The 24,983-nt window shown below is 43.5% G+C and overlaps 1 protein-coding gene across 1 annotated transcript in view; it reads right to left on the bottom strand.

The window, feature by feature from the left end:
- Positions 1-16,775, bottom strand: part of LTBP1 (latent transforming growth factor beta binding protein 1) — a gene marked incomplete at its 5' end in the record, with an annotated part of 207,114 nt that extends 190,339 nt beyond the window's left edge. Inside the window, 3 exons of the mRNA XM_082305848.1 lie at positions 882-1,170; positions 15,582-15,652; positions 16,300-16,775. Coding sequence (XP_082161974.1) covers positions 882-1,170; positions 15,582-15,652; positions 16,300-16,775 — 836 coding nt within the window. The remainder of the gene's footprint in view (positions 1-881; positions 1,171-15,581; positions 15,653-16,299) is intronic.
- Between the last annotated feature and the right edge of the window lie 8,208 nt (positions 16,776-24,983).

The raw sequence follows: 24,983 nt of genomic DNA on the forward strand, positions 1-24,983 counted from the left end.
TATCTTGCTCCGGAAGCTAGAAGCAAGACAGACTGCAGCCTGCTTACAGCTAACCAAAAGCAACAACTGTTACAGGACAGAAACACTTTCTGTCACTGACGTCACCTGAAACTGGAAGGACAGTAGTTGCTGCAGACACCTGAAACTGTCCACATTCAACCTCATTGCCACCCTCCTGTGCACCATCCTCCCCCCATATCAAATGCAGCCCTGAAACAAGTTAAGGTCAGACACATTAATAAAAACATTAGAATTAGAGAAATTTCAGACTCGCTTGAAGTATTTAAACTAATGAAACCAATATCAAAGTCTGGCTAAGTCACCAGCCACTGAAGAGGCAGAGAAAAAAATTCTCAAACAAGAGGGTGTTTCCTTGGTACCTATGACAGGCAGATACAATCCTGAACCGCAAACGCAAGCGAGCAGAAGTATCCATTGTACAAAAGTCATACGCACTTATTTTAAAAGAGAAAACGTAATGCAAATAGAAGAAAGAAACCAGAACGCAACACAAGCACCAAATCTTAGTCTCTTCAGTTATGTGAGGTGTTGAAATTCCATGCCAGACTCTGTTCTAGGCTAAACGCAAAAAGTCACTAGTGTAAATTAAGAATAACTCTTCTGAAATTAGTACAGCATTGTCACTCTAAGGAAAATAAAGTTGACTGATATGAAGGGATATTCTGTTCAGGTGAGGAAATCTGGCTCATAAGTAATAGAAGTTTAAAAATCCACTGAAGCCTGACAGTTAAAATAAAAACCTCTTAAAAAAAAAAAATCTGTGTAAGTTTCGAAGTATGATTATTTGAAAACACTTGCAAGGAACAATGTTTTATAAATCTAACATACTGGACTTCTTTGAAAGCAAAGAAAGCACTTACTGTGGTTGCATTTGCTGAGGTAACCCAACAGGAGGCTTCTGCTTGATGGTGAATGCCCTCTGAGTCATAGGGCCAGCCTTCGGTGGGACCTGCACCTTCTGAGAGAAGGTCTGCTGGGCAGCCTGCTGGGGTATGGGCCACAGGGGAACAACAGGGCTCCGGCCTCCAGTGGAAGATGTGTCTTGAATGACTGTATCCTCACAGGAATTACCTTTTGTTCCTGGTTTACACACACAAAGTTGAGGTCGCAGGCACATCCCTCCATTTTGGCACGGTGGTGCACAGTTAGCTAAGAAAAAACATTATTTTAAAATAAGTACCCGTGAAACAAAGCATGAAGGAAAATGCAAATCCTCCCCACAATTAAAAAAAAAAAAAAAAGACGTTAATTGCTAATGTTAATTGGAGTAGGAAAGAGCAACATGGCTAAGCTCCACAAGATAGTATGTAAGTTGGTATAGCTTTTACTGCTTTCCTACGTAAGACATGCACAACATTTGAACAACTTCAAAAAGTAAAATGCTGGTGAACTAAAAAAGAGGAAATGCGCAAGTTAAATCAAGAAATATAGCATTATTTCAAATCTCCCTCTTAGTGGCCTTTTATACTCTCCTTCCCTGCATCCTCCCTCCCGATACTTTAGCAACCAAACTGCATCCAATGAAACAATATTATGCAGATTATAGAATTTTACTACTGATCCAGGCTTGGATTCATTCCATTGCTATTTAAAAATCACAGATCCTCTGTAGGTACCTAGAAGGAATCCTTACAGTCACTTTATAGATAACAAAAATGATACAGAGAAGCATGAAATTATTCAACCCTTTCCCCTCTAAAGCCCAAATGAAATTCCCTCCGATATTACCACTGTAATAACATAAAAAAGGAGATGCATAAACTGCTGCTACAGAGACATAGCTACAGCTAGGGGTTGCATGCCTTGAAGAAACAGACAGGTGCTTGTGATTATCCTGAACTAGCTTCCATACATTCTTTGTACCACCAGTGAAAAGGGATCAGATTCTTCAAAAGACAATTCACTTTCAGCTACCTGCCTTCAGATAGGATTCATTACACTGTTTGTGTTGCTCTATCCACTGACTATAGAGGAAGTCAATAATCAGCCTAGAATCGACACCCAGCTTGTAGACCTAATTAACACAGAATCAATTCCATTCTGAACAAGCAAGAAGCTTTGAGAAGAAGCAAATCCCACCAAAAAAGTGAAAAAAAGCAAAAGCAGTTGCTGATCATCTGTATACATAATACTGCAAAGGTATGTCTAATTTGAGGATTTATTTTGGATGCTTAAAATTACGATGCTATTGTATTTAGAGAATGTTAAAATAACATAAAGATGGTAAAACAAATTAATTCTCTTATCCAGAGGATAAAATTTAGCAGTAAAGTACAATTCTAATTAAAACAGCTATCAAAATAATTTCTTCATTAGTCCCATTAGAGATGGCATACGATGAAGCATTTATAAGAATCACTGCTGAGCTACTTTGCTCCTTCAAACTAAGCATACTTTTAATATTGTTAAAAGATGTTTTAACATAGACAAAATTATATGCCAGATCATAAAGTCTACAGGTTTTACTAAAATAGGTAAGATCATATCTTAAACCATGACATGTGATTCTGCACCATATTCAGGTATATCCAATGGCACAATTATTTTATTTAAAAAAAAAAATTAAAAAAAGCCAGTCCACAGCCCTGGTCCAAATAAATTGGAGTACTTGGCACTTCAATCAAGTTTTAATACATACATTAATATATAAAAATAAACACGCAAGCATACATATGAAATAACTTATTAGGATGGGACTGGGTTAATTTGGAGGACTAATTTGTCAACTGATAATACCATCTGATACAGGTATGTCACATATACCACCTGTACATGACACCAGAATTGCCCTATGACTTTAACCTGAGCTTTGCATGGGGTTCTTCTCACATATGCTTTCCCCTTCCATATGTTGTTCAGCAACATATCTCCTTTTCAAGACTACTTAGCTGAGCTAGCTTAATTGCATATTATGCATCTCCCTCACAACAAAGAAGTAATCATTTGCTTACTTAGATTTCTGTTTGTTTTTGAGACTATATTTTGTCTTTGACTGCTGGAAGACTTAAGACTACTTTCACTGTAAACTTGAGAAGGGATTTACAACAAGCATATGTTGTAATATACAAGCCTACTCTTTCTTGCACCTTGCTTTAAAGACCTAGATTTTGCTACGAACAGTAAAAATATACTTAATTTCAGTCATGTGCATACAAGCAAATCTTTGGAAAATAAATTAAGGAGCCTTAAATTCTAATTAAGTTTCATTGGCCTTGGAGAGACTCTAAGACCAGAACAGTGACCCCATCATCCAGGTCGCCTGCAGAAAATGTGCAAAGGTCACAGTGGAACAGTTTGGGCACAGTTGGGAATGCTTTAGAAAAACATCACATAAAAATTTGTTTAAAAAAAAAAAACAGGATTTTCAAAAGTCCCATTTTTACAACATTAAAAAAACATTCATACTGAACATGTATTTCTGGAGATTTATGGACATGCATCTATATTAACCTCCAGGCTTCTCAACCAATTATTTAAAAAACAAAAATCAAACATAGAAGTACCAAGACCACCCCGAAAGTCAATGTAACAAAATATCCACTCTGCTAGGACACTGATCACTGTGTATCTCCTAACTCTCCAAAGTGAAATAACAATTTATGCACACACAAAAGACAACCCTGAGAAAACCGCAACTCTTTTTTTCCTGTAGTTAAGAACCAAAGCTGTGCTTCAGAAGCCTAAGAAAGCTTAAGTTTCCACTTAAAGTGAACCTAATAAGGCTGCAATGACTTTAAAACTATGCAGCTGAAAACACCTGTTTTGAAATGACCTTATGTTTTTCACCCAAACAGACTTGAAGATTCTTACTTCACTGACAGCAATGTAAACCCTGAAAGTTTCTCAGCTTTACGTATACATAAAGCATACGAAGCTCTGCAGAACAAACTGCATTACTCTAGCGGGCCTTATAATGAAACAAGCATCAGCAGATCCAGCAACTATGTTATAAAAGACCCAGTTTGTCTCAAATCGTGTGAACAATGACAACAGGTTAAAAAACTGATTCATTAGATCTTCACAGTAATGCACCCTTTGATTCAAGTTCTCCATTAATGTGTAATAGAAGACCACAAAATAGAATGAAAGATCACATTTTTAGGAAAGAATTAAAATGAACATTTTAATTGACATAATACAGCAGTTTAGTTTTAAAAATGTTCAAGACAGCTGCAGTATGCCAAATGTATGACCTAATTACTTCGTTTAAAGACAACAATAATGGCTCATCTAACTGAAAACACCATTATTTTCCACACAGCTAAGATTCCAAAAACTGGAGTGTGGAAGTATTAAGTTTAAAACCAAAAAGCAGGCCAGTATACTCCTGTTAAAGGCAATGGGCTTGGTCCTATCCATTTCAAGGAGGTCATGACTGGAAATTCAAAATGGAGCTTCAGAGAGATGCAAATAACAAGACTAGGCTTAGTGGGTCAGATCAAAGATCTACTTAGTCCAGTCTCCTCTCTCCATTACTAAGGTGGATGTATAAGGACAGGATGAGAAGCAGCAGAAGTTTGTACCACTACAGCCTTCAAGAACTAGAGGCTCAGCAAATTCCTGAGCAAGAGTGCTGTTTTTGTGTTTAATAACCCTCAACAGATTTTTCTGTCAGGAGTTCACTGATCTGCTTTTTGAACCTGTTAGTTTCAGCATCCAAAACCTGCTATGCCAAGGAAGTTAGCCACGTTGGAAGGCCAGGCATAGACAACATAACCAACCTCCCCTTACTTTCCAGAAGTGTGGTGAAGGAACATGGGGTTCTTCTGGGTTGGTTTTTGTGTTTTAAGACCACGCAATCTGTATCTACTAAAAAATAAAGCCAGAGTGCCACATTTGCTTTGGAAGTCCCTAAATTACAAAAAGCTGAAAGCATTTCCTGTGGCTGTATCCCAACATGTTCATCTTTTTTATGCATCTTTCCCTAATCAACTACTGCTTGCCACCGTCGCAGACAGAATGCTATGTTACAGGGACACTTATCAGGCCTGGTATGGTTGTATTTACAACATTCTTTCAGAAAAGCAAGTATAAAATAATAACATTACCATTAGGCTTAAACACACCCCTTCCAACACATCTGTATGTTGGTTTGGGACTGATCTAAACACACACACTTTTCAGTCCATGTGTTCATGTTATTTTGCTTAAAGAGTATATAAATATTTGCAGGAGCAAGACCTAAAATATAAGGTTTATAACAGTTTTAAAATATTTACATCCTGTATATGTAGAAGTTTTAAAATATGTATTTCTGCTTTAATACATACTAAATTAAGCATAATTTATTATATTAAATCAGTAAGCATAAAATATTATAATATATTGAAGAAGTTTAGATAAAAATTGTTTTTTCAGACCTTTTGAAAGAATCAAAATACAGGTATAACTAACTCCACTTGTCACAAAAAACCTTTTATATTAAATTCCTGACAATTCTTTAATTATGATCATTAAGATCTGATTCCCACGCTAATCATATTGATTTCACCTTGATTCACAATTACCTTCTTCAGACTGTAACACCTCATTTACAAGTTTATTTCCTTGTGTCTGTTTATTTCCTTTGTGAATTGAAATTCACAAAAGTGTAATTTTCAGTGAGAAACTCACAATAAACAATTTATATCCCAAAAGTTTCCTGCACCCAAAAGTTTCTAATCTTTTAGCCTCAGCTCCACCTTTAAGCATCTCCTTTATCAAGCAACTGCTGTTGCTTAGTACTTAAATGACCACAACAATTTTTCAATGTCATTCCCGAATTTCTAATACTTTGATACAACCATTACACTACAACAAAGCCTTGTGAGTTTTGTGTTATTTCTAGTCAGCCCATCCACTAGATTCTTCCTTTCTGTTTCCACAAAAAACTGAACGTACCTTTTTTCCCTCCTTTTAACCACACATAGTCAAGCATCAGTTTAAGCAGAATGCACCGACTTGTAACAAATTTCATCACTGCGCATATTGGCACAGTATATATCAACTTCTCCCATAGGAGTGCATAAGTCCTGCCAGGTAAAATACATGCCTGAGGGCAAATAACAGAAAATATAGTAATTGGAAGGAGGATTAGAAGTGTAGGGCTCTTCCAGATTCCAGCATAAAACGGTCAAGAAGTGATGCATGCATCGAGGTTACAGAAATGGGAAAAACTGACACAGTAGCAGGAATATATTTGTGCTAGAGCAGAAACTTCAAGTTCCTTTACATGCAATGTAGGAATACTGTCTTTCTTATTTAATTAATTCAAGATTTCTATTCCTCAAGCACACAAGGAAATCAAACCAAAGCTCATCTTGGTTGAGTGCGCATCCTAAACAAAAAGTTGTGATACAAAGGCACCTTTAACTCCTGCTGTGTTGAAAGACAGTGTGATGAACCCCCACCGATTTCAAAAGAAAAGCAGTGAAGCACTTTCTCTGGAGAGGAACAAGCTGTGGGTTCTGAAAGGAAAGAGGCATATTCCAGTTTCCCTCAGAAAAATCTGAATATGGTGCCAACATCCTGGAGAATAGCAAAGTTTATAATCATTTCCCGTTCTCTGAATTGCCTTATTGATTAGCTCGCCACTGATTTTTACCCTTTTATTATGGATACCATTTTTAGTCTTTTAATGGAGACTAGTAACTCAAAAGGAAACTGAAGGAACACTTGGTGCTCACCATCTAATGCTTTTCTGGGGATCTAGTTCTCCCATCTGAGTATCTCTCTCAAAACAGTTTTCAAAAGTTGAATTTTAGCAGAAATGCATCCAACAATTCTACACAGTCATTGAGAATGGGGGAGAGGGGAATTTGTGACCAAGGGTGAGACAGCCATGTTGTAAGACCGTTCTATAAAAAAAGTGGAAATTACTTAAATAATCAGAAGAAATGGCATTAACTGCAGAAAACCTGTATAACCTCTACACTACTAATGGAGGAAGTACTACGACCATCTCTGTCTTCCTACACAGGAACTTTTTTTAAATCATAATTAGATGGCCTTCAGGAATTCTTTCCCTAAATATACTTCAAATAAAAGCATGCGTCACTCTTGAAATTCTTCACTGGTCCACTTCAAAACATCTGATACATTCCCACACTGGTGTGGATGGCTACGTAAACATGACCTCCAAGTAAGGAGGGAAATAAAAAACAATGCTTTTGGCATACATATTTCTTTTAAAACAAATGAACAAAAATCACAGAGTTTCTCTCCTGACCTAATGACAACACAATGTACTTTATTAAGATTATTTTCTATGTATCTTCTTAGTATTATCTCTAAATGCTAAGATTTATCAGAATTTAATAGCAGCTATACTCAAATACTTCAAAAGCCTAACTTCAGCAAAAGCACACACTATTTTATCAGTCATAAGAATATAACATGCTGCTTGATACTTAGCATTTTCATTAATGTTGTGTTTACTGGAGTTTATATAGTATAAATACTTAAGTTAGACTGTACAATCTGGGAGACATTTTAAAATATTTAATTATATGAGATCATAATTATACATACTCTGACAGTATAAACATTTCACATGCTATAGATCCGTCTATCATTTCAGTATCAGGAAAAAAAACCATTCACTACAGAATGGACTAAGCCAAGGAAACCAGCAAATTCACGTTACACACTGTTCCTGCTTGCTGGAGTGGTTAACACTCCAGTCTGCAATCCTTTTCATTCTCTTAACCTTTGTCATTACAGTGCTTATTCATTTTGTTACAAAATACTGTGTAAGAAATATGCAGGAAACTGAACAAATGAAGAGAAACTCAATAAAGAGACAATTGAAAATTTTTAACTGGATGCAGGAATCAGACAACCGAAGCATTACAAAGAAGAAATACCAGAGAAAAGACCATTAATCATAACAAAGTAATTAAAATGCTAAGAACAATAAAATTTTTCCTAAATCCAACCAACTCTCAGTAAGAGATCACTCTTCAATCTAGCTTCTCCGAAAATCCAGGCCTAAACTGCCATCTAGAGATAATAAAAAACAATTATTTGAATTATGAAAAAAAAAATCTTGCCACAGGACACAAAACAATCCTCCTTTATCAGGAAGCAGCTCTCCAAAACTCTAGGTTTATGCAGGGATTACTATCTGCATTTCACAAAAAAGAACATGGCCAAACAGAACTATTTTTAGCTCTGTATTTAAATGAACATCTTGCCTTGCTAACATGTAAAACCCTTGTTCTGTTCTGTGTGCAGCCAGAAATGCAGAGAGATGCTAAAGCTTTGCTTTCTTTCTGCAGTCAGTGGAGAGGATCTGTTTTCTAGGAATAAATTAGGCTACGCAAGTCAAGTACTGGTGCTTTTAAAGGCAGAACAAAAGAACTAAAGCAAAAACCTCAAACCCAACCCAGTAGCAGTCCATGTTAGTTACAGAACACAGACTTACCGGACAACCCGAACCATCCATAATCTTCTAGCACCCAGTACTGCAGTATTTGAACACGGAGCCATTTAAGGGAGGTGCGTGCCCCTCTCCATCCACCCTACACTAACCCCATCGCTCCCAGGCAATCAAAGCTTGCTTCAAGGCAGGATCAGTTGGCACAAGCAGCCCTTCATGTTGAAGGCTGCAAAGAAGGGTATCGTTAGAGGTGCTGCACCCAACTTCTTCTCAAGGCCCTGCAGAGTGCAGAACCCCACCCCTCACTACAGCCCCACTTTCCCAAAGGCCGGGAGGCTTGCCGATCTTGGACACAGAGATGCTTTGCCCTGCTCTCTCTCACCTTGCTGGAGAGGAAGGAGAGGGGAGCACGCCCTGCTTCCAGCTCTTCCCTTCTCCATACTCAGGCATAGCAGCTGTACAGAAGAGAAGTGCAAGACTAGTATTGTGAGTATCAAAGTATCACTTCACCATCAACACATCATTTTGTTCCTGCACACGTGCAGAACCAGGAGAACACTGCACAATTACTGAATGAACCACAGGTCCCCCCCAGCACCTACACAGCTTTCTACACCACTTCCAAGTTACACGTTGAAAGGGGGAGGGGGAAGAAAAAAAACAAAAACAAAAACACAGTTTTCCAGATTCTTTCTGATACTATATTAACAGTGGAAGTGTTCAGGACTTTTTATCCACTGTAGATTTACCACAACTTTACTACACGTCCTGCTTCTCTTGTTAACACTAACTGCTGCAATGAGCTGAACAGGTTCACTATTGATCTGTCATCTGCTTCAGTGCAGGAGCACAACATCTCGAGAAGTTTCTTTTAATGTTCTTTTTTTTTGTTTTCTTTTAAATCTATACACATATGTAGTATTTGTATGAAATAGAGACTATGTATCATTATAACCTTCTTGTTTCCAGTAAAGTCCCAAATGGCTCACAAAGAAAAGTCTGGGTAGGTTTCACCTCATACTAATTGTGGACTTATGTTTCCTCACCGAAATGTGGCAACGGCACATGGCATGGTCACATCTGTACAGCAAAGAGCAGCTAACAGCCCCGTGTCTTCTCACAGCTCTTACTGCCTCCTCCCGCAGGAGGGAGGCTGGCTGCCATCAATGGCCAGGAGACAAACACTGTGCTCAAAGTCTGCGTTACTGCTTTAGCTTGGGTCAGGATTCTCGCCTGAAGCAAATCTTATCAATCGCACTCACCAAGGTTTGGTTCGTGTTGTGGGGCCATCCTAACGCACAAGCACTGTATTTCTTTTAGATGCACAGAAAAAAAAAAAATTAAAAAAAAACCCTGACCAAAATGTGAACACTTCAAGAATGCACCTAATGTATTTCAGCCTCATATTGGCATTCATTCCATGAGACCAGACTACACCTAGTCCAAAATAAAACACTGAGCCCTGAAACACACATACCTCAGGTCATTAAAACCAAAGGCTTTGGTCTATAGATCTGCTCCCATTAGTCCATGCTGCTTGCTAATGTAGACAAAGCCAAAGTTTACAAGAATCTGGATCCTCACATTCTCCCCCCTTCCCAAGGACAGTAAGTGAAAATAAAGCAGAGTGGAACTACCACTGAGGGCTAACAAGAGCTTTCCCACTATAAGCGCCTTGTATATGAAATTCAAAAGTTTTATTTACATATTACAGTAGCAAGCATAGCAGAGGCAAAACCAAGCCACTCAAGTAATGGCTTTCAGTTTTTTCAATTTTGAAGTGTTTAAAAACAACATCAAAGAATAGATTAAAAAGGACTAATGTGTAGGTCAGTTACATGAGGTCAAAGTAGTTATGTCTCTTTAAAACTGAGACATTTAATTTTGATTTAGGCATAATTTTAAGGAGATTGATACTGCTTCTACTGAACTGATGGTCTTAGAATGAGAACAGACAACATTTGGGGAGAGTATGTTATAGTTAGGCTTTGTATACACAATGTAAATAAACATAACTTGGTAAAACTCAAAGCCACAAAACTGATTAAGCAAAAGCCTCAGGAACCACTTATGACCAGAAAATCTCCATGAAGCACAGCTGCAAACATTTGAAGTACTCAGTTCCAATGATGAGAATTACAGCTCTCCTGGATACCACCATTTTTAAGAGCTGAACTGAAGACATAGTAGATTCAGAGCAACCAATATTGAAGTATTTAGTGGTACAGAGTTTTATATCTAAACTGGAGGACTCATGTATGCTTCTAAGTTTCCAGGTCTGGATCCTAACCCTATATCAGAACAAGACCTAAGCATGCAACCTTTCCCTCACCTCCCCCAAGAAAATTCAGGAGCACAAGCTAGAAGCAACCTAGGGTGTGCTCCATCCCGGTCTTGGACAACTGGGGCTCTAGAACTACTGGTCACATTGTGAAGTGCCCTTGTCCTGAAGGAGACACAAAGTTGTAGCATGCGAAGTCAGCAACAGTGAGAAGTATAGCTCTGGAGGTTTAGGGATCAGATGGCTCAAACTGAATAGCAATACACAAGCAGAGGCCATGCAATTTTGGGAACTGAACAAAAGGGACCTTCCTCTGGGCAAGTATTAAGACAACTTTCTAGGCTCCTTCTTGTCCAGCAGGAAGACTCTACTGTTGTATATCTTCTTATTCTGAAAAATAAATTAAACCTTGTTTATCTATAGCACATTTATTTAATGTTGAGTCAGGAAGTCTTTCAAAAGAGAAGAGAATAAACAGGATCATCTTTTAATACAAAAAAAGACAACAGACAGTTTGTCTTATTCTCTGATGACCTGTCCAAGGTGCCTGAGCACACAACAGACAGGATAAAACTTCATGACCAAACTCAAAGACTCTAGTCCAGATCCAACTCCAAAATCCTCACGTTATGCCCGTGCATGGAATAGATGCCTTCACACATACAACACCTTCAGCTGACAAAGATCGTTTTTCTCTCAATTGACAAGGATGGTGTACATGGGTTCTACATCAACACAGACAGTAATTCCTCTCCCTATAAGAAACAACTTCTAAGCATAATCCTGCAAAATCCACTTCCTCACCTGTTTCCTCACCTGTTTCACCTATGAGCCTTCCCTACACCTCTGCAATAAGGAGCTCATACTTCAGTACTCCATTGACATCCAACTCTCTCCTTCCCACTAGCATTTGTTAATTCTCATCATTGTTAGTGAAAGTTAGAATTCCTCCAGGCAATGCTATTTTTTAAACTATCCAGTTTACATTGAGAACACTCACAAACAATTTATATTAATACTGCAGACAAAATATATTATTATACATTTTAGAAGGAGTCTACTATTACAATAAGGTGGCTCTGTTAATTATTTTTTTTAGATATCAGATCCTGCATACAATAGGTAATTTCTTTCTTGACTTCCCAACATGAAAAACAGCTCCTTGTAATCATTAAGAAAAATAAAACAAAAAGAGAAGAGCATATTTTGTAGGAAGTAGTATTAACTAATAGAAATTTAGTAGCAAGTAACAAAGTAGAAGACAACAGGTTTCAATAGGATAAACATGCAGTTCAGAGGCAGGAACTCCTAATTTCCAGCTTTGGCCTTCCAGTCAGTTGTTATAACTTGTCCAAGGCTGCATTTAACCTATGGTTCAATTTCAATAAATGAAATAAATAACAAAAAACCCACACTCTAGGTTTTACTTGCCTTACAGCCATGTTATAGAGCTAATTAATGTTTGTATAATGTGCTGGTAATGCAACAAGTACTAACAAAACATGATGTCTCCAGCCTTGGTGGTATCTTATTGCGCTTACACAGATTATAACCTATGATAACCATGACTGGAAAACAATCTTTGTCATAAACTTTCACATGCTTATAACTTTCCAAGGTGTTTATTGCTGTGGTTGAATTTTTCCCAGCTTTGTCTTTACCCAAAGGTGGATGTTCTGAACGCTTCAAAAAGGTTGGTTTTGATTGTTAGATGTCATTCTCCCAACGTAAAGCAATTCTGAATACTTTCAACGCTGAGCTTTAGGATTTCATCTTTTTAAATTCGAATGATGCAGCTCTTCATAAGCAAAGTCACACCAAGTTTGAAAAAGTTCTTAAGATAAAGCTTTACAATGTAAAACTTAAGTATTAGGCACAGAGGAGGAAAACCTATATGCCTAAAATCAGATACAGTAGGCATTCTCATACAGGTAGTTAACAGCAAAACAGAGGCTTGCCTTCTGAGGACACACAGTAAGGCTTCCAACAGAACATGCATACTGGAAACACAACAGGCAGTTCAGCTTCAAACTGTAATTTAGAAAAAGGACTTGAAAAGTCCACTTGCCTCCTCCATACAGACGCTGCCCTCTGACCTGCACAGAAACATTTCAAATACCCCCTGTTGCTGCTACCGAGGGAAATGACATGCAGCTGCCACTGCTCACAGCCAGACTGCCACCCGCCTGGGATGGAAGTCACCCAAGGGAATGGCAGCCTCAGCCACAGCCCCATGCGTGGGAAAGTAGGGCTAGCAAACACCACCATGCAAGAGAAAGGGAGAGGGGCAGATTAACAAAGCCTGGACTGCAAGACCATACGTCTTCCCCTCAACCCCTCTTTCCGTGGGTTACAGGCAGGCTTTTTCACACAGGTGCAGCAGAGCAGAAACACATGGTACTTGTTCCAGCCTGGGATTACACCTGAGCTAATAAGCCTTGCTGATCAGAGCTGGCTCTCAGCACTCTGGTTCTGGAAGCACGATGCAGACAAATGGAAGTTGGCTCTGGAAAGAGCCAGTATGGGTCTGGGGTTTATTAGCTTAGGCTTTGCACCATGCAAAAGAATATAAACTGGCTCTAGAGGCCAAATAGCTTATTAAAGCGATACTGAGCCTGAGGTAATAAACCCTGACAGATCCAAACTGACTCTGCATGAAGTCAGTTCAGGTGTCCCTGCATCCGTGGCACAATTAATCCACAACTGGAATAATCCACTCAAAAACAACTGAGAGTCTACTATCTGAATTTAAAAATCACTTATTTTCACAGGAAACAAAGGGGTTAACTTTTCTTCAGTTATAGGGTTTCTGTTCTTCTGAAAGGAACATTGGGAGGTTCAAGAAAAGGAGGTATCTGGCTTTTATGACTGTGAGACTAATCTTCCACAGCTAAATCAAGTCAACGCTATCTCATGGTTCACCTAAGTTACAAAACAGACGACTTCAGTACATTTAGTGCTTCCCTTGGCTTGCCAAGAGAAGGGTAAAACTGAGAAGATCCAAGCCAAGTGTATTACACCACTGCTAAGAGGCATCAGAGCAGGCAGCACACATATTTAATGCGAAGGAGAGCCCAATATCAGAGACACAAAATGAGAAAGAAAGGTCAAAGAGAAAATCCCCCCCCCACCTTTCTTTTAACTCTTTCTCTGCTACTCCATTCCTACAATAACTATATGAATGAACCAAGTAATTCATGCATTTAAATGAGATTCGACACAGTTATCCCATAAAAATCTAATTTTCTGACCTAGTCCTTATTGAAGGCCCTAAAAAAAGGAGTAAAAAAAGAGAAGACAAAAAAGAGAGAACAGTCGGATGATAACGGGAAAAGTCAAAAAGATGAAATTTAAAGGACAGAAAGTAAAGAAAACTACTTAATTTATAAACAAAAGTTAAAAAGGATGAAGTTATCTGGAAATAAAAGTTACTAGAAAACAAAGTGCCACAAAAAAGAAAATTGTTTGGGTTTTGTTCAAAATAGTGAAAATAAAATCGGTTGACAATAGCATTGCAGTTGAAATAGTTTTTGACTTTTAATCTCCTGAAATTATTCAGAGTTTTTTTCACTTTGATTAGTGTTTCAGCTAAGGTAGGTGTTTATTAAGCTCTGCAATTAGCCTCAAAATACCACCTCAAACAATGTAAGCTGAAGGAAATCATTCTAGTACTTGTAATGTGTGTTAAGCAAAAAAGGTGACTAACCTAACACAGCAGCATGTATTTTAAGCTGAAAATGTTCATTTAGAAGACTGCCTTAAATGCATGTCTAAGTTGGTCTGGGAAATTGTGAAGTTTTGTCTTTAACAGCCTACTGTAATAAAGTTTTTTGCTTCTTAGCAACAGCTCCATGCAGGTCAAAGGTACTTGACCTTACTGAGGATTACAAATGTGATTGCTCCCTATTGTGAAAAATCCCCCACAGGGACAAAAGCCACTATTAAAAAAAAAAAAAACAACAACAGAAAAAACCAAAAAACCAGAGTTTGCATCTTCAAAGCATTGTTTACTTCAGCTCTCTCAGGGACAGAAGTCTGTCCTGCAGAATGAAAGTGATGCCCCAAGATCTGCCCAGTCTCTCTGACACCTAAAGGGGTTTCCTGAAGAGGCCTGTCATATCAGCCTTCCATGACCTCATGGCAACATCACTCCAGTTTAGACATTTGCAGTCATCCTGAATCCTACCTAAATCAGCAGAGATTCTTCCTGTTTCACGTCAGAAAGGACAACCCGAGTATAATAGTATTGACTTGATCAGTATTATTTCATGCACATATTTTGTGTTTCTAGATATCCCAGTAAAGGTACATCCCTGTACAGGTGCTTCTCCAAACCCATTTCTTTTGCCTTGTTCAACGCTTCAAAAATTCCACGCCCTAAGCACGGGATCATCACTTGTGCTGCTGGTCAAGGGACAGTGCAGGTAGATGGCAATTCCTTGCTCCCCACCTGTGCTCCTCTGGCAGGTGCTTTACCCTATTAAGCCCCTCTGTTGTTCAAAAAAACTCCTAACACCCAAGCATTAATGTGTGTGGGGTTTTTTTTCCACAAAAAATAACCTTTGCAAAGCTCTCTCCAAAAATGCCACTATCTATGCTGAGAATAAACGTAAGAAGCACCTGCTGTTCATCCTTTAGCAAAGCTGAAGGTTAGCAAGCCGGGATTTAGAGATGACAAGTGGAGGGTTACAACTGCCGCGCACCACGATGCTGTGGGAGAAGGGCTTGAGCGAGCGCGCTGGTTAACCCAGCCAGTGCAGCACAGGTGGGACCTGCAGCTCAGCTGGCACCTCTCTGCCCACAGCCCATGTCGATGCGGGATCCACCACCTCACCAGACGCTAGCGCGGTCCCCACAGGTCCCCCCCGGCACTGGCCGCAGCGGCGTCCCCGCAGCCCCCAGACCCGCAGGGCTACTCACGTTTGATGCACCTCTGGGAGCCCGTGGCCTTGCTCCAGCCGTGGCAGCACTGCCCCCCGCAGACGTTGACCCTGCGGGAACAGCAAAGAGGGGCGAGGGTCCGGCGGGGCCCCCTCCGGCGCCGCGGCGGCGGCCGGCCCCGCTCCCCATCCCAGCCGGGCCGCGGGGCGGCGCGGGGCCGGGGCGAGAAAAGGCGGGAAGAATTAAACGTCCCGAGGAGCGTCTGAGGAAACTCCTCGCCCGGCGCGGGCTCTGACTGGAAAGGCGGCCGGCGCCTCCGGGAGAGGGCCGGGGACACGGGCACCCCGAGCACTGCCTTCAGGGACGCGAACGACAAAGGCGGGGGCCGCGGCTCGCCCCTGGCAGGGCCGGGGCCACGCCGCCGGAGGGCCCAGAGGAGGGCGGCTGCGGGGCTCCTCGCGCACTCGACGCCTCAGCCCGGGCGCGGGACCCGCCGCGGGCTCCGGGGGGGGTGGGGGGGGCTGGCGGGAAAGAAACGGCGAGGGGGGCACCGGCGGCGGGCAGGTAACGCCGCGGTGCCCCCCAGGGGCCCGGCGCAGGCTCCCCCGGCCCCCTGCCCCTATCCCCCGCCCCGAGGGGAGGCGACGCGGGCCGCGACAAAGGTTCTCAGGGCGGGAGGGAGGCTGCACCGCCGTCGCCTCAGCCGTGCCGGGGAGCGGGGGACGTGCGGGGCACGGCGGGCGGGAGGGCGCCTTACCCCGGCAGCGGCGGCAGCTGGTGCTTCTGGCGGAGGGGCAGGCCGGCGCTGCTGTTGCCGTGGGGGCCCGGCGGCGGCTTGGGCCGCGGTCCGAAGCGGGCCGGCTTGGCAAAGGAGGCGTGAGCGGCGGAGTTGGGGTGGATCTGCCCGGCGGGGCTCAAGCGGAGCTGGACGCCCGCGCCGCCCGGCTTGCTCATCCGCCGGGTCCGCTCCACGGTGCCGGTGCCGCCGCCGCCGCCGCTGTAGCGCGTGTTCAGCTGTACGTTAAACGTGCGCTGCTGCTGCTGCTGCTGCTCCCCCCCGAGGAGGGTCGGGCGCTGATGCCGGCTGCCGGAGGAGCCCGCCCGGCCGGGCTGCAGGACGTACGTGATCCTCCTCAGCCTGCCCTTTTCGGAGGCAGCGAGCGCCGGTGACAAAAGCGCACAGGCAGCGAGGAGGAGGAGGAGGAGGATGGAGCCCCATCTGATCCGAGCCATTTCCACAGCGGGAGCCCCTGCGGCCGGCGAGCTTCGCGGACCCCCGGTGCAAGGCTTTCCTCTCCTCCAAGGGACGCGTGAGCGTGCGACCCGCTGCCTGCGCCCCGGGTGCGGATCCTTCCTCCACCCGCTCTCCCCCAACCTGCGCCGGGGGGGGGGGGGGAGGAAAAAAGCCTCAGGTTCCCCCACCCGCCCCCCAAACTGTTAGAAAAGTTCAGCAAACGCGTCGCCCCGCGGAGCAGGAAAACATTGTTGGAAGAAAGGAAGCGGCGGGCGCGAGCCGAGCTGCGAGCCGGGGCCGGGGCCGGGGCCGGAGCGGGGAGGGAGGAGGAGCAGCAGCCGCAGGGGAAGGGTGTTTGCTGGAGGGGGGTGGTCGCAATGGAGAGCAGATGTTTCGGTTGCCGGAGCTGCCAGGGGTCTGCGTGCGCGTGTAAGGAACGGTCCTTAAGCCACTCCGGGCTGGAAATAAAAAAAAAAAAAAAAAGAAAAGAAAAACCGCCACCAAAACTCTTTTTAAGAGTTTCTCCGCGAGTGAGCGTGTGCGGGAGGGGAGGGGAGGGGGCGGGGGTGCCCCTGCCCCGGTGCCGGCCCCGCGCAGCCAATCTGGGGCCGCCGTGACGTCAGGCGGCGCTCCCGGGGCGTGGGGGCCGCGGCGTGGGGCCGGGGCCGGGGCCAGGTGACGGGGCCGGGGGGTCCCGGCGCCGCGCCGGGCCGTCGGTGCCTGCGGCGGACCCCGCGCCGCCTCGCCCTCCGCCCGCCCGCAGGCGCCGCTGGGGGCGCGCACCGGGGCGCCTGCAGCAGCGGAGCGCGTCCTTTCCCCTGGATGTGGGGGAGCTGAGGAATAAGAGGGTCGCACCCTCCTCGCTGCTCGTGTCGTGCTGTGGGGCTCAGTGCAACACATGAAGGGTCCGTCTGGGTAGCGCGGTGATGTCAGATGAGGTGAGGCTTTAAAGCCCCGAAAGCTTTGTATACCGGCTTCGCTTTGTAGGTAGGAACTCAGTGACAGCACTTACCTTAAAGGTAAGCACATTCCTCAGTCCCTGCCTGGTGAGAGCCATAGATTTGAGATTGCTCTTAGCAGAAACCCTAGCAGGATTAGGAGGGACCATATTCTTTCTTGTTTTTCTTTATGTTTGTAAAGCAGTATGTACTCCTAAAGAACAAAATAAAAACCACAATTGTATACTTGGAATCAATATATAAGCAAAACTGCCTACATTTTTCTCCAGTGTGTCTTAACTGATGTCACCCTTCAGCATCATAAATAAAGAAAAAAAACCAAAAAGTTCACAAAATAACCCGGAGGTTACATCTTTTAAAATACTCAGAAGCTGATGTGTCCGAGTTCTTTCCAAGAAACTTTGCGGAGAATCAAAGAGTTTGCAGATCCAATAGCTTGGAATCCAGGTCCTCCTCCCTGGGTTCTCCCTGCTCTTTTCCAGAGCTTTAAGGACACTGACCCTGGCTCCAAACCGGTGAGATTTTGTTCTTAAATGCTCTTGGCGCAGCTAGGCAGCCGGCACGGGGAGCAGGAGGGTTTTACATTGACAGGATTCCAGGCAAGAGCCAGTGTTACGAGCACAACAGTCCCTTCCTCCTTAGTTCTCAGCTATTTAAAACTGCTCAAAAATAAATAGATGTTTTAAATAGATGAGAGTTTGGAGCTTTCTATAGTCAGAGCGTAAGGGAGCCACGCTGGCACTAAAGGCTTCTGCTCCTGTGCCTCCAGCGCTCTGAATCAAAACCCAGTGTTGAAAAGAAAATGCCACTAGCGCTGGGGGCTTGTAAATCCACAGTGGGTTAAACTCGAATGAAACTCTGTGGTGGTTCAGAAAAAAACCTGAGATAAAGCCTGAAAGTATCTCCAGCTTGAAGATAACTAAGAAGTTAACTGTGAGACCGCTCCCTCCTCTCTTAGAAAACGTATACATCTGTTGTTTTTTTAACTTGGAAGACATTCTCAGCAACTGAACTGTTCAGTCTTCCAAAGGCTAATTATTGTCAATCCTGAGTATGCTGAATGTTTTTGCTGTGTTTAGGGAACAAAAAATACCTTGAAACCAGAGAGGTGGGGTGAGGACTGAGTAAGTCGAGAGAAACTGATGTGGTACTCAGGATTGTTGCTCTGCACAAGGCCGCTGTCCTTCAGAAGTTTTCCAGGATGAGATCACAGCTACGTGTGTGGCTGGGTTTGTTGAACGGAGGGCAAAAACTGCATCATTCCACAGCAGAAGCCAGTTGCTTTTAAGAAATGTGGAGTTTAAGTCATGTCAAGCAGGGGGCAAATGCGGTGCATTACTGGCTACTGTACAGCAAATGGTAAGGGACCTCAAGGGAAATATATCCAGAAAGGTGGATGCCTTGCATAAAATGATCTAGGTTCAAAAACATTCCTGAAAAAAATGTTAAGTATTAGCTGAGATTAATTGGTTGAGGTCAAGCACTCCTCACAAATTTACATGGCAGATCTGACTTTCAGTGTTCTCTTTTTTCCCTCTAGCAAGGAAATCCACACTTTTCTTCTCTGTTTGTCCGGGTTTGGTCACTTTTTTTTTTTTTTTACTCCCCTCCTCCCCAGGTCTGGAGGGCCTTGGGTGTTAGGGACCTAGTGTGGCTTCAGTAACACGTTGGGTTAGCTGTAGAAGTTTTAACAGCTAAGAGAGAGAGAATTTCAGTGAACTGCCACTGTGGTCTAAAGCTCAGCTCAAACTTTCTTCAGATGTAGAGTCCCTGCTTCCAAAGGACAAAAAGTGCACCTGTCCAGCACCAAACAGCTAGATGCTGGCCTTTCAAAAACAAGCCAAGTGGCTACTAAAGTTCCTGAGGATCTTCTAGTAAATGGTAATCAGTGCTCGTAAGAAACCTCCTTTGGCTGCCTCCCCAGCTCCTGTGGAAAAGGCACCAACTGAGTTTGCAGTCAGAAGCAGGAGTTAGTATCTCACACCACCTACCAGGCACACCACTCTTTAAGAGTTGGGAAAGCAGTTCACGCTGTTTCTGTTCCTTTTCCCCGTGGTTTGTGACTAAAGAGTGAACATAGGGAAACATACAGAAAGGTCCTTAGGCTGTACGCCTCCCGCCAGAGGGGCAGCCCTCTGGGTGCTCTGCTGTAAGGGCGTAGCTGAGGCTGGGAAGGGCGGAACTGGCTGGAAGATTGGGAGCAGGAGGCAGAATTGCTGCCTGATGAGATGACAGGATTGCTTCAGGCGTTAAAGGCTTAATGGACAGGGGACAAGCCACTTTGACAGTGTGAGTATCTGCAACAAGAACCAAAATAGCATTATTCAAACCAAAATGAAAGCAAGAACTAAATGGCTGTATATGGAGTTTTTTCCAAGTCTCATGAGTTGAGGAAGGACAATTGGTTTTGAGCCATCAAAGTTGGCAGCACTCACACCTCCACAGCTCTTTTTCAGCAAATGAAGGAGACAGGACTGTGGCTGCGTGTCTCATGGAGGATGTGTCTGGTGCGTAGGCTCGCAGGGCAAAGCAGGGACCTTCGCAGGATGCTTCAGGGAAGATGTACATTATGTTGAGGGTGAAGTCATCTGAGGTGATCACTCAGCCTTCCTTATGCAGCATAGTGCCACAGTGTCTCCCTGTTGCCCGATGTCCAGGTTAGCCAGGCAGCAAGTTGAATGATCGGCAGTGCCTGATGTGTCGGGCGACAGGGCCAGCAAGTGGCCCTGGTGCTCTTGTAGATCCACCAGGCAGCAAGCCTCAGCCGGCAAGGAAAGCTGGGTTGGGAGCTCACAGTTAACAATATTGAAGTCTGGCAAGGCTGAATGCTGTGTTCAGCCCCAATTTTGGGTATAGAAGAGCACTTTTACAATAGTGTAGCACCATTATCTTCAGTAATATTACTTCAGACTTCTGAGCTAAAGGAGGAAAAGCAGTCTCTATAATTTCTTGTAAGCTGAGAATCAGCTGGAAACCTGTATCTGCTCTTTTCCATACTATACAAGTATCTGCAAAAAACCCCAGTACTTTGCACGCTAAATTATACCTTTAGCCACAGCTTTGTACAGGTAACATGACTCTAATTTAGAAGGTATTTCTTTTGAACAAAAGAGAACAGCTTAGTCGCATTGTCATCAGAGTAGGGAAAAGAAGTAATTGACCTTTATTATGTCACTAAAGTATATGGCACACGTGACTCTGAATACATACGTGAAGTAGATCTGCAGAGTAAGACTGTGTCGATGTTAATATAATTTCTACATGCTATTTTTTGAACAGAACTGTACCTTCCAACCATGACTGTTGTTTGTTCCTTCAGGCAGAAACTGTAATTACCCTACGGTTTGCAACTAATATCCTGAGGCCTCAACCGTTCCTGAGTGTTACCACAGTATAAATATCATTAATAACATTTCACAAAAAGACAAGCCTTACTCATTCTATTCACGTAGGCGCCTACATTCACTTCCAAGGACCTCAGATAGTCAGACTAGGTCTGGACAGATGTGTAAGACTGGGAAGGAAGTGGCTTAGCTTTGCTGAACCCATTCGCTACCGGTGGCCTTCCTTTGTGACTTGGAGATCTGTAATGATCAACCCTGGCACGTCTCGGTGTTTCCAGACTCATACTACGTTACCTTGGGTAAACAACCTTATCCCTCCCCCTCCTTGGGTTTGCTACCATGAATGCGTCTTTGTAGCGCCTTCCCCAGCACCTCCTCTGAAAGAAGTCATCGTCTCCCAATGCACCGTTATTGCCACCGCGACCAGGGCTCTGTCGCATTAGACACACGTGCCAGCAGGTAAATCATACCGGCTTTTCTAACTGGGAGTCACACGGTCCTGAAGCAGACCAGCTTTTCAGGGATGAAGGAACTTTTATGCTGAGACTTAGAGCTTGGTCCATATATGAATTCGTATCTTGGAGCAATACGGGTCCTGTGTGGCACTGGGTGTCTGAAGCAGTCAGATTAGCATACAGATAGTCCAGAGCTACAAGTTTGGATGGGTAAAGAAGACAGACTAATGATAGCCAGGGTAATGGTCATCGCTCCCCCTCGGACTGCTACCAAAAGAGATTGCCATAAGGACTTTTTTTTTTTTTTTGCATTAAGTCACACTGAAAGTTGGATCCATTTGGCAAAAGTCTAATGCCAGTCTATTACTACTGACCACCACCATATCCAACAAAATATATGCTTAAGGTAAGTAGGAGTTGGCTTCTTTTCAAGCTGCTGACATAACTGTCGTAGTAAAAGAAGTTGTGTGGATTTGCATGATCTTGAATTCCACTTTCCTGAAGTAGCAGAAATCTCTACTAGAATATTTGGCAGTTTCACAGTTATCCTCACATACATAAAATAACTGATTCAGAAATACAAGATTTTTGTTCAAGATATGAAAATCTCCACACTGTGCTGTTGCAATTATTCTTCCCCTCAAGGAAATAAATATCTCTTGTCTAAAAACAATTAAAATATCCATTGAGCTTTTTTATTATACGATTCCTTGCAATTGTTTGTTTCTTTGTACAACCCCGTGTACACTGAAAATAAATAAACTGCAGAGGAAATTAGGTGGAAAGGACCACAAAAATGAGAAAATACATTTAATTATTTCACTTCACCTTAGGAGAAGACGTGTTTAAACTAACACATTCTTCTCAAAAGCAAAGTAAATATTATAACTAATATTTGAAAACTCTCGCAGCATGGCTATGTCATATGCCAAGAACACTAACCTCTACAAAAATAAACTTAAGTGGTGGATCTGGATTTTTCACTGTTGCACTGTGTGCTGCTCAGACTCATGAAAGCTGAAGGAAAAAGCGTCTCTGTAAAATAAAGCCCCTCCTGACTTGAATTAGCATCGAAGAATGTCTTAAAGATTTCATAATTATATATAATCCAGGCAGACCAGCCCATCAGCATAAGTGGAAGAGAGGCAGACAGAAGTGCTATGAGATTATGGAAAGAGGAGCCACAGCTCATGGGAACACCAGCCGTTATTACCCCTGCAGCAACCACTTAATAACCTGAAAGGTAATATTTTCACCTCCTTGTCTGTGCTTGGTCTCCCCCTCTGACAGCTTGGGATGATGCCGTGTGGGAGGCTTGGGCATCTGCTGTCCACTTTAACCTTGCTCTCCACATCACAAAGAGAGAAACCCAGCCCCGCTTAGACTGCTGTGCTAGAAACTAGTACCTGAGCTTGACTGTCAGGGTAAACAATTGTTTAAAGACCAGCTGGGCACACAGAGCAGCAGATCCTGGCTCTCTGGATTAAAAAAAGGGCAGAATACTACTTCTAATGATGCATTTGGAGCAGCTCCCAGCCACACCAATGTTAGAGGTTGGGAGTATGTGTATAGGTCCTCTGTCTGCTGCTCTTTCAAGGTTTGTGGTGGAAGGTGATGAAATAAAAATTACAAGCTTTTTTTTTTTAAAGTAGGTAGGGAGCAAAATGCTGGGCTTTCATTTCCATCACTTTTTCTCCAATAGCAAAAGGTGTCTGCAGAGGTGTTTAATGTCAGTCTGCAGTGTGTCTGTCTGTGCTTTGCATCAGGATGCTTGAACGCTGACCCTGGTCTGAGCAGGAGGACCTCTGAGGGTCCCCTCCACCCTCAGTTATTGTGTGAGTCTGTGATGAGGTTTGGCATCGTGCCCAACAAGCAGCCTCAGGTGGAAACAGGCACAGTTTGTGCCCAATTTTGGGTGGGACAGAAACCAGTTTCAAGAAAGTAAGCCTGCAGGGTAATAATGTACAAGGCTTCCTGGTATAGGCTGCAGGTGGGAAGGAGCTTGAAGACTGGAAGAGCTAGGACATGCCAGAAAGGATGAAGCAGACTCCAGAAAAAGGCTAAACACCTGGGCTCAAACACGATGCCAGGCACAGCCTGAACTGATCTTGCCACCAGGCAGGTTGTAACAGAAGAGTACCGTAGAGACACGCTAGCCCAGCACAGAGCCTCACCTGTATTTAGAGAACAGAAATTCAGTCTGGCCTTATAGCAAAGGGGCTTAGCCAAGAAGGGCCTGGTAGGGGCTGATAACACCAGATAGTTAAAACATGGTTTGTAAACAGCCAAATCAAAGTGATGTGAGTGACTACTTCCAAAGCAGATGAACTGCAGCTGTCCCAAATAGCCTGCAAGATCCTGAGCAAAACAGGCATGTAGAGGTCAGAGAAAGCCAGTGACTTGATTTGTCTCTACCACACTAGCCTCACGTATAATTCCTAATCAAGGACTTTTTTTCTGAGGTAGGCTAAGTACACCCTGAAGTAGTTCAGATGCTGCCATACTCCTGTGCAAAGGGACAGCAGTGAGAAGCCCTGCTCCAGAGTGGTCTTCCCGGGACACGAGAAGGAAAATGGGGGAAGGACCTGCCTACCAGTTCTCAGCAAGGACTGTGATCCTAAACTGTGTGCAGTGGACCGCCACCCTCCACAAAGGAGTGGAGCAGGGGCATAAAGAAACAGATACGGTATTTTTCTCAAAAGGCTTCAACCTCAGTGAGCTGCAATCAATGGAAAGACTTCCTACTGATTTTGCTGGTGTCTGGATTGAAGCCCATATGTGGAGGGTAGAGTATTTCGTGCAATGGCTTTAACCTGCCTCAGAGTCTGTCACATCACCAGATCTTTTTCCGTTCCTGTTGGTTAGAATCAGTTTTGCAGTGTTCGCTTGTTGGGCTCAGGACACTGAGCCTAAACAAAGCATGATTATGAAAATTATAAATTTGTATTCTCCCTTAACAGCTGTGTTTAAAATAAGTCTCTATAATTGTCAGATTGTTTTAAGCTTGCCATCATAATTTACCGTGCTTCCCTAAAGCAGTAGCAGATGAATCTAAACAGTGCACGGCTTGTGGTCTGTCCACAGCATGCCCACGACATCGTCCTGCTCTCAGACATTCCCGTGATGGCCAGCTGGTGAGTCACGCAACCGCAGCTCCTCATTGCCGGCAAGGGGAGCCCACCTGAGGGGCAGCCTTTCACTCCTTCCTTCGTTCAGGTGCTCGCTCACTTCTCCCAGTGGGGCTCCAGTCTCCAGCATAGGCAGCGTCTCCGCAGAGGCATGCTGATGGACTCTTCAGAAGCCTTTTGCACACAAAAGCAGGCACTCCCGCTACAAATCTGCAGGCAGATTTATTAGAATACACGGATTTGCAGGGCAATATAATATTACATGCAGCAGACAGGAGCAGCATGCACAGAGTCTTAGCTACACACATCTGTATTCCTATC

This window comes from Platalea leucorodia (assembly GCF_965183815.1).
Source record: "Platalea leucorodia genome assembly, chromosome: 3".
NCBI classification, from domain to species: domain Eukaryota; kingdom Metazoa; phylum Chordata; class Aves; order Pelecaniformes; family Threskiornithidae; genus Platalea; species Platalea leucorodia.